Source organism: Rutidosis leptorrhynchoides, chromosome 8 (genome assembly GCF_046630445.1).
Source record: "Rutidosis leptorrhynchoides isolate AG116_Rl617_1_P2 chromosome 8, CSIRO_AGI_Rlap_v1, whole genome shotgun sequence".
NCBI classification, from domain to species: domain Eukaryota; kingdom Viridiplantae; phylum Streptophyta; class Magnoliopsida; order Asterales; family Asteraceae; genus Rutidosis; species Rutidosis leptorrhynchoides.
The window spans coordinates 285,902,378-285,915,416 of NC_092340.1; the positions used below are offsets into that span (position 1 = coordinate 285,902,378).

Here is a 13,039-nt window from a genome sequence, read left to right on the forward strand (position 1 = left end):
ATAATAATATTAATAATAATAATAATAATAATAATAATAATAATAATAATAATAATAATAATAATAATAATAATAATAATAATAATAATAATAATAATAATAATAATAATAATAATAATAATAATAATAATAATATTAATATAGAGAGTAGAGAAACAGATGTGTGTGAAAAACATTCGCAGAAAACTGGACCATTTATAGTACATTTGCTGAAACTGAACCCCATGCGACCGCATGGGCTTTCAGTGTATATGCCATGCGATCGCATGGCACCCCCTGCCAGCTCACATCTGATTTGTTTTCTAGTTTGTCGACATATTTATTAATTATATATATAATTTATATAATTTATATTATATATATAATTGATAAATATGTCGAGTATGTTTTTGTATGGATGTATGTATGCCTTTGTTAGTATGCTTATGTCTGTTTCTATGTTTTGTATGTTTAGGGATGTAGGTATGTTAGTGGGTATGTATGTATGCGTATATGTGTGTGTGTGTTTTTTTTTGTTGTACGCATGTATGTTTCATGTATCTATGTTTTATGTTTCGTTTAGGTAAGGTTTTATGTATTTATGTATGTATGTATGAGTGGGTGTATGGATGCATGTATGTAGGCTTATGTTTTGTATATATGTTTTTTTTCCTTTTTTTTTTTTTTTTTTTTTTGGTGTAGCATTTCTCACTTTGTCTGGAGCCCTCCACAGTTGTATTAGGTACGTTTCCATATACTTATATATAGTTTATACTTTTTTTTTCTGTAATTATTTACTATTATTACTATTATTATTATCAATATTATTATTATTATTATTATTATTTTTTACACACACACACACACACACACACATATATATATATATATATATATATATATATATATATATATATATATATATATATATATATATATATATATATATATAGCCCTAATTTTTGAGGCAACATCAAGCGTCAATTTATGGGGGACTTGACTGCCGCTTAGTGGCTAAATTGAACTCAAACTCGATTTAAAACCCATGAAAATTTGCTTCTACCATTCTCATGGGGTCTCTTTTTTATTACTTTTTATCATGTACGAACCTTTTTTTTTAATTATTTACCTTATATATTTTTATTTGGTTTTGTTTTGTTTTATTTTTATTTTTTGTTTTTCTACTCTTTGGGCCGGAGGTCCTCTTGGAAGCAATCTCTTTATTTTTTCTAATAGAGAGAGGGAGGACTCTCTCTTCTCTTGTGAGTGTTTCACCCGGGGTGGAGAAATAATTTCTCTTTATTCTAAGATAGAGGAAGGATTGTCTACGTCCCACCTCCCTCATACCTCACACATGTGGGATTGGATATGTTGTTGTTGTTGTTATATTAATTAATTATATAATATATTATATTCTCGTGCCAAGTTGACTTGTAATCTTTTCTCCGTCGACTTGTACGTTGACACTCGACTTATGTCCCGGTTCCGGTTTTTCGAACGTCGTTTCGTACGCTTAGAAAACTTGTATTTTACATTTCGTGATTCGTACATTTATCAATAATTAGACTTATTCGCCAATAAATTATATCACTTGAAATGTAACTTATACATTTGAGTGTTTTGGTCATTTGCTTCTTTAAATCATCTTCTCGTTATTTATCAAAGTACATTTAATAATATAGTTTTAAATCAAAACGTTTTATTTTTAACTTCTCAAACATATCTAAATATCAATCGAATTAATAAACAAGTGTTGCTATCATTTTCTTAACTAATTGAAATATATATATATATATATATATATATATATATATATATATATATATATATATATATATTCAATATTCATAAACACGTTTTAAATACACGTCGCAAGTTATTCATACAATTAATATTCCAACTTATCATATATATTCAAATAGATATTCAAACCAATAAGTTTAATGCACAATATCATATACTTAATACTTTGTTAATGTTTTCAAGTTATAATATACACATATCTATTTACACATAATTGTTCGCGAATCGTCGAGAACAACCGAAGGGTAATTGAATATATGAAAGTAGTTCAAAAAATTTGAGATTCAGTTTTACAGACTTTGCTTATCGTGTGAGAAATATTAAACCGTATCGAGAATTTGGTTCAAATTAAGTCGAAATTTTTCCGGTCGTCACACCTACCCTCACCTACCATAAATAAATTACAATCTTGCTCTATTCCATGTGTCTTTCTAGGCTATCCACCTAACCATCGTGGCTACAAATGTTACGATCTATCCTCTAATAAATTTATCATATCACGACATGTTATGTTTGATGAGACCATCTTTCCCTTTTCCATGCTTCCAAACTCGTCACCTTCAAATTACAAAATACTAACAGACACTATAAATTCATCATTTTTTACACCCCACCGCCTTTCACAACAGCCCACTGATGAGCCACAATCCTTCGGCCCAATAGCACTTCCATAAGCCCAATCATCCACTCCTCATACACCACCTCTACCTTCTATTGTGAGCCCAACTCCGCCTTTGTCTCCTGACCATTCTACGGCTCCACAACTAAATCTCACACCCACCTCTCCTAGTCACTCATCACCTTTAATCTCAAATACTCTCAATTCACCTCCTACTTCAAATTCGCCTACTACTGATCACTTACCACCTTCCTCTTCCAACTCGACCACTGATCAAACTCCACCATTTGAATCTCCTGATCGTACCATCATCACTCGTAGTATGACCGGTGTCTATAAACTGAAAGTTCCATTCAATCTCTCTTCAATTACTTCTATTTCTCCGATTCCTCGCTCGCCTAAGGAAGCCTTATCGGACCCTAATTGGAACATGGCCATGACCGATGAATACAAAGCCTTAATGGATAATAATACTTGGGTACTTGTCCCGCGGTTACCTAACATGCATGTTATTCGTAGTATGTGGATTTTCAGGCACATAATCAAATCCGACGGCTCTCTTGAACGGTACAAGGCTCGTTTAGCTGGTGATGGACACTCACAAATGGTTGACATCGATTGTAATGAAACTTTTAGTCTGGTAGTAAAACCGGCTACCATCAGACTAGTCTTATCAATTGCATTATCAAAATCATGGCACATAAACCAACTAGATGTTAAAAATGCTTTTTTACATGGATCTCTCAACGAAACAGTCTACATGCATCAACCATATGGATTTCGAGATATTACAAACCGGATCACCTTTGTTTGTTAAAACATTCGTTATATGAGTTGAAACAGGCACCACGTGCTTGGTACCAACAGTTTGCCACTTTTGCCTCCTCAATTGGGTTCACTAATAGTCGCTCAGACCATTCCCTTTTTGTTTACACAAGTGGATCCGAAACTGCTTATTTGCTACTTTACGTTGACGACATTATACTAGTCACCTCTTCGAGCTCATTGCGTACCTCCTTAATGACCTCCTTTGCCAACGCATTCGCCATGAAAGACTTAGGACCTTTGCACTATTTTTTGGGTATTTCGGTAAACCGTAATGAACAGGGACTGTTTTTAAGTCAAGAAAAGTATGCCGAGGACATTGTAAGTCGTGCTGGTATGGCAAACTGCAAACCCGTAAGAACTCCAGTTGACACAAATGGTAAATTGAGCTCGACTTCAGGTCCCTCGTATTCGGATCCAACTGAATTTAGGAGCTTAGCAGGCGCACTTCAATACTTAACATTCACGCGACCCGACATATCTTATGCAGTTCAACAAATTTGTTTGCATATGCACGATCCGAAAGAATGCCATATGCAAGCATTGCGTCGGGTTATCCGGTATTGACATGGACCCGTTGAAATTGAATTCTCCGTGAAGATGCGGAGTACCAACGGCTAGACGGTAAGACCCCAATTACGGTCTTTGTTGGCCGGGGCGAGCACTCTCTTCTCTTTGTAAAATTCCGTCTTACCAAACAAAAGGTACTATCTCGCACGGATTACAATTGACACGTAGCTCCCTATCCTCCTTGGTTTCTTATACCGACGCGGATTGGGGTGGTTGTCCCGATACACGCCGCTCCACGTCAGGTTATTGTGTTTTCTTAGGAGGTAACCTTATCTCATGGTCTGCCAAATGCCAACCTACTGTTTCCCGCTCAAGTGCCGAAGCCGAATATCAAGGTGTAGCTAACGGTGTGTCCGAGTCTTGTTGGCTACGCAATATACTTTTGGAGCTTCGTTGTCCTATCTCTAAGGCAACCATTGTATTTTGTGATAACGTAAGTGCCATCTTTCTTTCTGGTAATCCCGTACAACATCAACGCACCAAACACATTGAAATGAATATTCACTTTGTACGTGAGAAGGTTGCACATGGACAGATTCGTGTTCTACACATTCCGACACGATTTCAGATAGCAGATATATTCACTAAGGGTTTACCTAGAGTGCTGTTTGAGGAATTCAGGACCAGTTTGAACGTCCGTTTGCCCTCCCGCTCAAACTGAGGGGCTGTATTAGACGATATTATTCTCAATATATATTTTCTGTATTTAGATTGATTGTGTATAGCTATTATCAGTGTTGTAAAAAACGGAAAAAACGGGGGGTTTAGACGGGGGTGTAGACGGATTTTGGAATGCCCCGTCCCGTTTATACATAAAACGTTTTAAAAAACGGAAATCGGCCAAAAAACGGTCAAAAGACGGTCAAACACGGTCCGAGACGGGGAAAAACGGGTTTTTCTGATTTTTTTCAAATTTTTTTTTTTTTTTTATATTAAACGTTGTGCTATTACTTGGGGTTTCTTTTTTTATGTTTGAAATGTTGAAGTATTTAAACATGTGTGAAATGATTATGTTTGGAATAATGTAATGTACAATATATATATAATATATAACATTTTTATTTAAAAGTCAACGTTAGTCAACATCCGTGTAGACCTCCGTCTCGACCCCGTCTCGACCCTTTTAGGACCAGACCGTCTCGACCCCGTCTCGCGTCTTTTGCAACCTTGGCTATTATAGAAAAGTCAACTCTCATTATATATAGAATAGATATGATAGCCAAGATTAGAGGATAGTTTGTTAGGCAAACCTCGTGTATATATGCTGTACATCAGATCAATGAAAAGCATGATTGAAAATCATTCACTAACATTTTCAAATGAAGATGAGGAAATGCAGCTTGTTGAGAGAGTATACATTAATGACATATGAGAATGGTTGGCACAACTTGCTCAAATCAATACTATTTGATCCTGTTTTTCGCCAAAAAATCTAATCAATCTTAAACATCATATATGGAGTTGTTATAATGCATAGCTAAATCAGAATATCAACATATTTGTATATAGATGATATGTGTATCAACAACTTAACACACTTTTTCTACAATACATAATATTCTTTTACTCTGGTTAAAATTAAGCACCCTTTTCCTCAACCGCATGCCACAATTTAAAGTCACAGATAGCTTGATAAGATCATAGAAAGGAGCATAAATACTTTTATGATTCATAGTTGCATAAAAGATACACATAACTTGATCCGATTCATCATCATATAAAGGATATATATTCAGTGACTTTTAGGTGTCACAGAGGCATCTAGCTACCTTATCGTAACGTTGCCCTATCTTTCTTTACCTTGCATTTCAAAAAACCTTGTATAGATATTAGTGTATGAAATGCCTAATGATCTCTAAATGAGTGTGGACATAGGAAGGTAGAGCAACAGATGGGATATCTTTTTCCATTTGGGCAGTGTGTATGTCTCAATAGTCAACACTTAGAAGATACAATTTTGAGTGGGACTGAAGTTTTTACCTCTTTGAGACTCACATTCTAACCACTCTGATTACTAGAAACATTAACATGCATTATGTGCCCCAAAATTAGTATTCTCATGAAGAAAGAAAACATAAAATAAAGGTATAAATTAGGCATTGAAGTTCTCTTTTTTTTTTTTTTTTTTTTTGACAGCGAATAGGATCACCCGAGGGGGACTAAACCACCCGTTGCGATAATTCAGTAAATTCTTCTTAACGGGTATGTGAGTGGCAAATGAGAGAATTCGATACTAAAATTGCCGTTCTAAAAAAAAATATGGGCTCATGTCCCTTTTAGCCAAGTAAAAGCTCACAAGTCTAAAAAATGAATAATATAACATTTTTAACTGAATAAGGCTATCTTGCAGCTCTAATAGAAGAAAATATTAATATTAATATTAATATTAATTGTTCTCTGTATCTTAATAATGTAATAGATCGAAAGGGGCTCCTATATGGTAACACTCTATTATGTTATGTAACTAATTAATTTGCAGTTATCTGGAGCACAATAGAAGCTTAATATGGTGAAAATAGTACTATACATTCCTTCAACTTAAATTTTACTCATGTATTATAACTAGATCTATAGTCAATCATGGATAAATTCATGCATTCTAATATCAAACTAATACGTATTGTACACCAAACAATATTCAACTGTCATAATAAAATGAAGTTAATAACTTATGTCAAATTTCTGGTAAAAAAAATAAGGTGCTAGTGGTGCTTAAAGAATTTTAGGACTGCATCTTACCAACCATCTTTGGCCTCTTCCCTTTATAAATATTCAAATCCAAAACTTGTTTAACTAAAGCAATAGTTCTGTACCTTCACCTAACTTATTAATTTATTTTTTTTCTCTCAACTTTCAAACATGTCTAAAGAAAATATGAGAAGAAATGTTGTGGAGAAAAATAAAAGTAGTAGCCCAAATTCAAGAAGAAATAAAGAAAAACCACAATCAGCACAAAGTTTATTATGCAAACACTTGAAAAAAGTGTATCCTGTTGGAATGCACAAAACAAGCTCACTTCTTTCGTTATCTTCGCTTTCGTTAACTCTTTCAAATAACTCGAGTGGGTCCTTTACGGATTCTACTTCGACGCTTGAGCAGACGATTTCGTCTGCTCTTCAACTTATTGCATCAACACCAACGCCGGCTAGACGAGAGTTGCCCATTGCTAAAACTAGTGCTAATGGTCAAGTTCAACAGCCGAGTTTCAATTCTAGCAACTGTGATGAAGGCTTGAGAAGATGCAACTGGATTACTAAAAATAGTGGTAAGTTTTCAGAATATAAGCAAGTAATGTATATATTAGTCCCTAACAAATTTATTTAAAAATTAAAACTTACAAGGCAGGACATTTATCTAATCTACAGAAATTCACTAGATTTAAACTTTAAGTTATAATATACCTGCTGTCTAGTATGATTTATGTTGAATTGCTGATCATGATCATATGCATATACATATATAAATGTTGACTTATTTTCATTATACGCGATCACAAGTGTAGAGTTTTTTAGCTGTTTTTGTGAACATATATTGCTTAACTTAACTTATGAGTTGAGATGAATTTATTACTTTTACATGAACCATAAAGTGGAATTCAGTATTATATACTCAATCCGTCCCACTATATGTGTTCACATCTGACTTTCAAAGTCTTATTTTGTCAACTTTGACCATAAATATTTTTATTTGTGTTATATATTATTTTATGAAAATTATATAGATAAAACCGCATTATAAATCCAATCCATCCATATATATTTTATCAAATATTACATAACACAAAGAAAGATATTTACGGTCAAGGTTAACATAGAAAGACTTTGAAAGTTAAATGTGGACACTAATAGTGAGACAGATGTAGTATTGATAGGCACAAATGTGGTATCGACATTATCATTTTCTGCGATTTTTGTCTCTGGACGTTGAAGAAATATCCCAATTAGGAGTTTAGGACCATGGTGGCCGGCTAGCTACTTGAATAAGTCCATTGGTTTTAAATATTAATGGAAATGGTATGACATAATTAATAATTAATCTGTTATAAGGGAATCAAAAACTTCCAAACAAGGCAAGAAAATGATTAGTGAATTAACTACATAAATGTGGATCTAATCTTTGATCACAAGATATTGATTAATTAAGTATTAGCTTATTTTTAAATTTAAAAGAGTAATCCAAAACGAATACTGCAATTAATCAGGTACGACTCAGAAGTAGTTAATTATATATAATAATCGTTTGTTTGGTAAGACAGAAACATGAAACCTAATATGTTACACCAATCTTCTATTCCCTTGTCTTGTTTCTTGATTAATCATTACCACCTTTAAAATATGTTATATTTGTTATACAACCAATCTAGTGCCCTCTTGGTACATAAGCATTTAATTGACCATTTATAAGGATTTGATGTTTTTAAGACTATAGTCTAACTAGACATAAACCTATAATTTGCATGATTAGTTTCTGATGTATTTAAACTCAAATGTTTGTGAATGTTGGATTTCAAATTTGTTCCATTTTTTTTTTTCCAGATAAACTTTATGTACAGTTTCACGACGAATGCTGGGGAGTTCCGGTGTATGATGATAAGTAAGTGATATAATAGCTAGCAACAGTTAATCAATAATCACATGTAAATTAAGTACTAATCACTAAGTTATGTAACTGGATTTTAATTAAGTTGTTATAACTTCCTAAAAAACAGCCAACTGTTTGAGCTGCTGTCATTATGTGGAATGTTGATGGATTACAATTGGACTGAAATCTTGAAAAGGAAGAATCTTTTCAGGTAATTATGATATCATAAGAACATATGGATCTCTTTTATAGATGAAAAACACTTTTGGGCTACGTTTAATAAAACATAATGATTAAACGTTGAATAGTTTATATTCTGAATGATTCAAAGGTTCTGATTGAACTTTAACTAAATGACGTTATTGTTTGATAATTATTCTCAATCAATAATATGAATGAGGAAAAATGATGTTATTAAAATTCAATATAGTCATTTGATAAGTGTTACTGATATAATTTTTAAACATGCTATTATAGAAAATTTAGGTGTTTAATGGTTCAGAGAGTTATTTAAGTCTGAATGGTTTAACACTAAATGATGCACCATTCAGCATCATATCTCAATAATGATGTCAGAAACAAACGCGTTGAATGCTAAATGGTTCAGCATTCAGTGTTGAACCATTTAGTTACGAGGTAAACAAACATAGCCTAAAACCAGTAACATTATATTGTTCATTAATTAGGGAAGCTTTTGTTGGATTTGAACCAAACATAGTAGCCAAGATGGGCGAAAACGAGATCATGGAAATAGCGACAAACAAGGAGATAATGTTAGCAGAAAGTCGAGTAAGATCCATAGTCGAAAATGCCAAATGCATCCTTAAAGTAAGTTCATGATCATTCACTAGTCGCATACTTGAACAATTAAAATGATTTAATTATATAATTTTATGATGACTATTATATCGATTGATGCAGATTGCGAAAGCGCATGGGTCATTTAGTGGATATATGTGGGGATCAGTAAACTATAAACCAACCATTAACAGATGCAAACATTCAAGAAATGTACCCTTAAGAACACCGAAAGCAGAAACTCTTAGTAAAGATTTACTAAAGCATGGGTTTCGACTAGTGGGACCAGTGATCGTTTATTCGTTCATGCAAGCTGCTGGAATGAGCATTGACCATCTTGTTGACTGTTTTAGGTTTAATGAATGTGTTAATCTTGCTGAAAGACCATGGAGGCATGTCTAACTCAAGTATTTATTTTCACTGGGTAATTAATTAATTAATTACAGAATAATGCAGTATACAGTAATAATTTGTTTATATTAACATTATTAATTGTATTTCACAGAATCAATTCACAGGGTATGTATTGTAATTTGGTTTGTATGGGTGTGTAAGTGATGTAATGTGTCAACATGGGCTTGACTTTTTATTCACAAGTTTGTTAATTATGTACGGATTCTATTCAATAAAATTTTGAGGTATATATTGTTTATTATCATACTTTGTTAGATTCAACCACATTTTGTCCTATTAAAATTTTAATTTTGTGGTACGTCTGTATTGTGTAACATATAATTAAAATTATTGTTGACCAAAATTCATATTGGAAAGAGGCCTTCTTGCTATGGTTCATGCACTTTCCCCACTCTACCCATTATTAACCCTTGACCCTTAACCCATAACCCATATATAAAAGAGGCCTTCTTGCTAATTACTCTACTATATTATCTTTTTTTTTTTTTTTTTTTTTTTTTTTGGCGAAAAACTTATATATAACCGAGGACGTTTTCCAAAGGAAAACGCCAATACACAAAAATGGTGAATAGTAATTAGGGGCATTTTCGTCATTTCACCCTTTTTTTAATTTTACTATACTATCTAATAGACAAAAATGGTGAATAGTAACTAGGGTCATTTTCGTCCTTTCACCTTTTTTTTAATTCTAATTAAATTTCACTAAGACCCCACACTTTTTTCAAATATTTAAATCGGCCCCCCAAATAGGGGGTAAAGTGTCAAATAATCATTTTCATAAGAAATCTTAAATAAACTCCACCCAAATATTCAACGGTCATATTTTCTCGCTCGCAACGAGTTAAATTTTTTCGACACCATCGTTAAACTCGAAATAATTTTAGGAACACAATGTCACTAACTATACGCAAAACGGACGCTTTTTAAAAAAAAACTAAATATTTGGGGTATTTTTCATACACGTTGATTTTGCGTTAAATTTTTAAAAGTCGATAATTACATAGCTAAACGCGGAGATAGACATATATTGTTAATTTAAAATAACATTTAAATTTTCCACGGGTTATACCTTTTAGTTCGACTCGAGTTGCGCTTCAACAACGTCATTCTTTAGCCACGAAATAATTTTACAAACTAAACGCAATAAAATATATTGAAAACAGAACCCCCGGCGCGAAACGAAGGTTCAACAACTAGTTGTGAAGAATAGAAGAAATAAAATTAGGTTTTTTAAATTTTGAGGGTAGCTGTTATAAATTTGACTTGGTAAATCACATGCCCTTAGTGGGCTTAGTCCACACATGTGTTTAATTAATTTGTTGGAGTAGGCTTTAAAGCCAAACCACTTGACGTTGGTGGACTGATTGTAAACAAAATTTTGGACTAATTGATAATTAAAATTAATATTATATTTGGACTTAAAATTGAACCTAGTATAGTCTAGGGGCTATAAATAAATGGTGCCCCTTTTGCCCATTAGCCCACTAGCAAACAAGGCCCTGTGTTGTATAAGCATAACCCAAAACCCATTAGATTAGATATTTACATTACATAAAAAGTAAAATGAATGAACAAATGTGGTATATTCTTTGACATTATACTGTTTCAAAAGAATTGAAATACGCGTATCCAGATTCCAAGCCTTCAATCTCGGCTACTCGTGTTTGAAGGTTCGATGTGGGAACTTTGAAGTTATACGAAACTGTCATGGATACTGAATTTCGCTATCTTGAAAAGATCTATGGTTTATATACGAACCTTTAAACGCATGTATAACCATTGTGTTAGATATTCATACGGTGCATGTAACAAATGAATAATATCTGATCCTGGTTGCGAATGACGGTTGCGGTGGTTCGGTAACTAGCCCATCCCATTTCACCCAAAAACGTCTAACTTGTCAGTCAACGTTTAAAAAGGCATGTTAAAGTTGAGAAAAGTCGGTCAAGGTTGGTCAAAAGTCAATTTTTCGTCCGGCCTTGTTTTAGTGTAAAGGAAAATGACAAACCCATTTAAAAATTAGCGGGGAAAAACACCGACTTACATAGTACTCTGTATCACTTAAAGATAAATTAACTAATACATTATAACAATAGAAAATGTTGGTAAAGGTTATATAGGTATTATTTAAACTAAATTCACTATCATCTTATTAATACCGACTCGACCTTTCGAGGTTCTGGCGTACTCGTCTCCGTCTCACACCGTTTTCAACCTTGATCCCGATAATAGGCGAATCACAAAGTCACCCAAGTCCAGTTATACAATTGCGTCCTACATGTAATAGACTCAGCTCGGGTTCTCTCTCACCATGTCTTATAGTTTCAAATTCAGTTCTCGATCTCCGATCAAAATGAACTCTTTTGAAAAATATAAGTTACACAACCTTGAAAGCTTATTTATTTCTAAAGCTAACAAAGGCAGTAATAACAATGGGGCCGTCCTGACTGCTATTATTTAAAGTGTTGTATTTATCAGATATGTTATCAAAAGTAACAAAGTACTACCAAAAATCGTAGAAAGATGCCAAAAGAGCCAACACCATTATTATCACCAGTGTTCTAAAAAACGGGATTAATCCCCCATTAATCGCCGATTACTCCTTTCTTTTTTTCTTTTTCTTTTTTTTTTTTAAGTCTCCGATTCATCCTTCAAATTAATCGGTAATCGGCCGGAAAAGGTAAAAATTCTGGAAACTGTTAAAAAACGGCCGGAAAATCTGTAAAAGTCAACTTTGATCAACATCCGATTAATCCTCTTAAGGTCCCAACCAATTAATCTCCGATTAGCGTTTTTTGGAACCTTGAATATCACCAGCTTTTGTAAAAGGAAATATGTACCTTCCAATTTTCAAAGATTTAAAGCAGTTGTAGATTAAGCATTCAGATCAATTTTACACAATTATACTTGCATAACCATCATCATCAATACCTAAAATATAACCTATCAGCACAAAACCTTGGTCCGACCCAAATATTAATCATTCCTAATTTTGTTATAACACCTACACCTCAACACCCAAAGTAACCTTAACTTGGATGATAAACATAAACATTTCTAATTATTCATAAACTTTTTTTAGGAACTTTTCGGTTCCAAAAAAAACAAGATAATGCATCCAGACAGAAGTGTTCCAAATCAAAGACAGCATATAAGCATCATCTAGATTTCGACAACACAAAAACGCAAACTTTTACTAAGAGATTTTCGTTCCAAATATTATTCTTTATAAACAAGTCGCCAAGAAGCGAAACAGTAACGCAGAAAGAAAAGAAGAAAAAAATACAACTAAAGTTCAACCTGAATCTTAACCAACTAAATGCAGCTCTTCATGACTATTTACATACCATACAGGCATACACTATCCTTTAAGATTTAACTAAAACAAACCCTACTCTGCTGAAATTCTAAAAACTAAATACGAATGCAAGTCAAACTTATTCAAAGTCA

The 13,039-nt window shown here is 33.1% G+C and overlaps 1 protein-coding gene across 1 annotated transcript; it reads left to right on the forward strand.

Annotated features, from left to right (window-relative positions):
- The first annotated feature begins 6,655 nt into the window (after positions 1-6,655).
- On the forward strand, positions 6,656-9,806 carry LOC139861244 (uncharacterized). Its single transcript, XM_071849560.1, has 5 exons — positions 6,656-7,061; positions 8,332-8,389; positions 8,505-8,588; positions 9,064-9,205; positions 9,299-9,806. Exons 1-5 carry the CDS (start codon positions 6,656-6,658, stop codon positions 9,575-9,577), a joined length of 969 nt encoding a protein of 322 aa, XP_071705661.1. The 3' UTR covers positions 9,578-9,806.
- The last annotated feature ends 3,233 nt before the right edge of the window (positions 9,807-13,039 follow it).

What these genes read in the sequence shown, in the direction of transcription:
- LOC139861244 (XM_071849560.1), top strand. Translation starts at nt 6,656, where the DNA reads ATGTCTAAAGAAAATATGAGAAGAAATGTTGTGGAGAAAAATAAAAGT. An exon ending in GTTCCGGTGTATGATGATAA is followed by an intron (nt 8,390 to 8,504) that starts GTAAGTGATATA and finishes CCTAAAAAACAG; the next exon opens with CCAACTGTTTGAGCTGCTGT. An exon ending in AAAAGGAAGAATCTTTTCAG is followed by an intron (nt 8,589 to 9,063) that starts GTAATTATGATA and finishes TTCATTAATTAG; the next exon opens with GGAAGCTTTTGTTGGATTTG.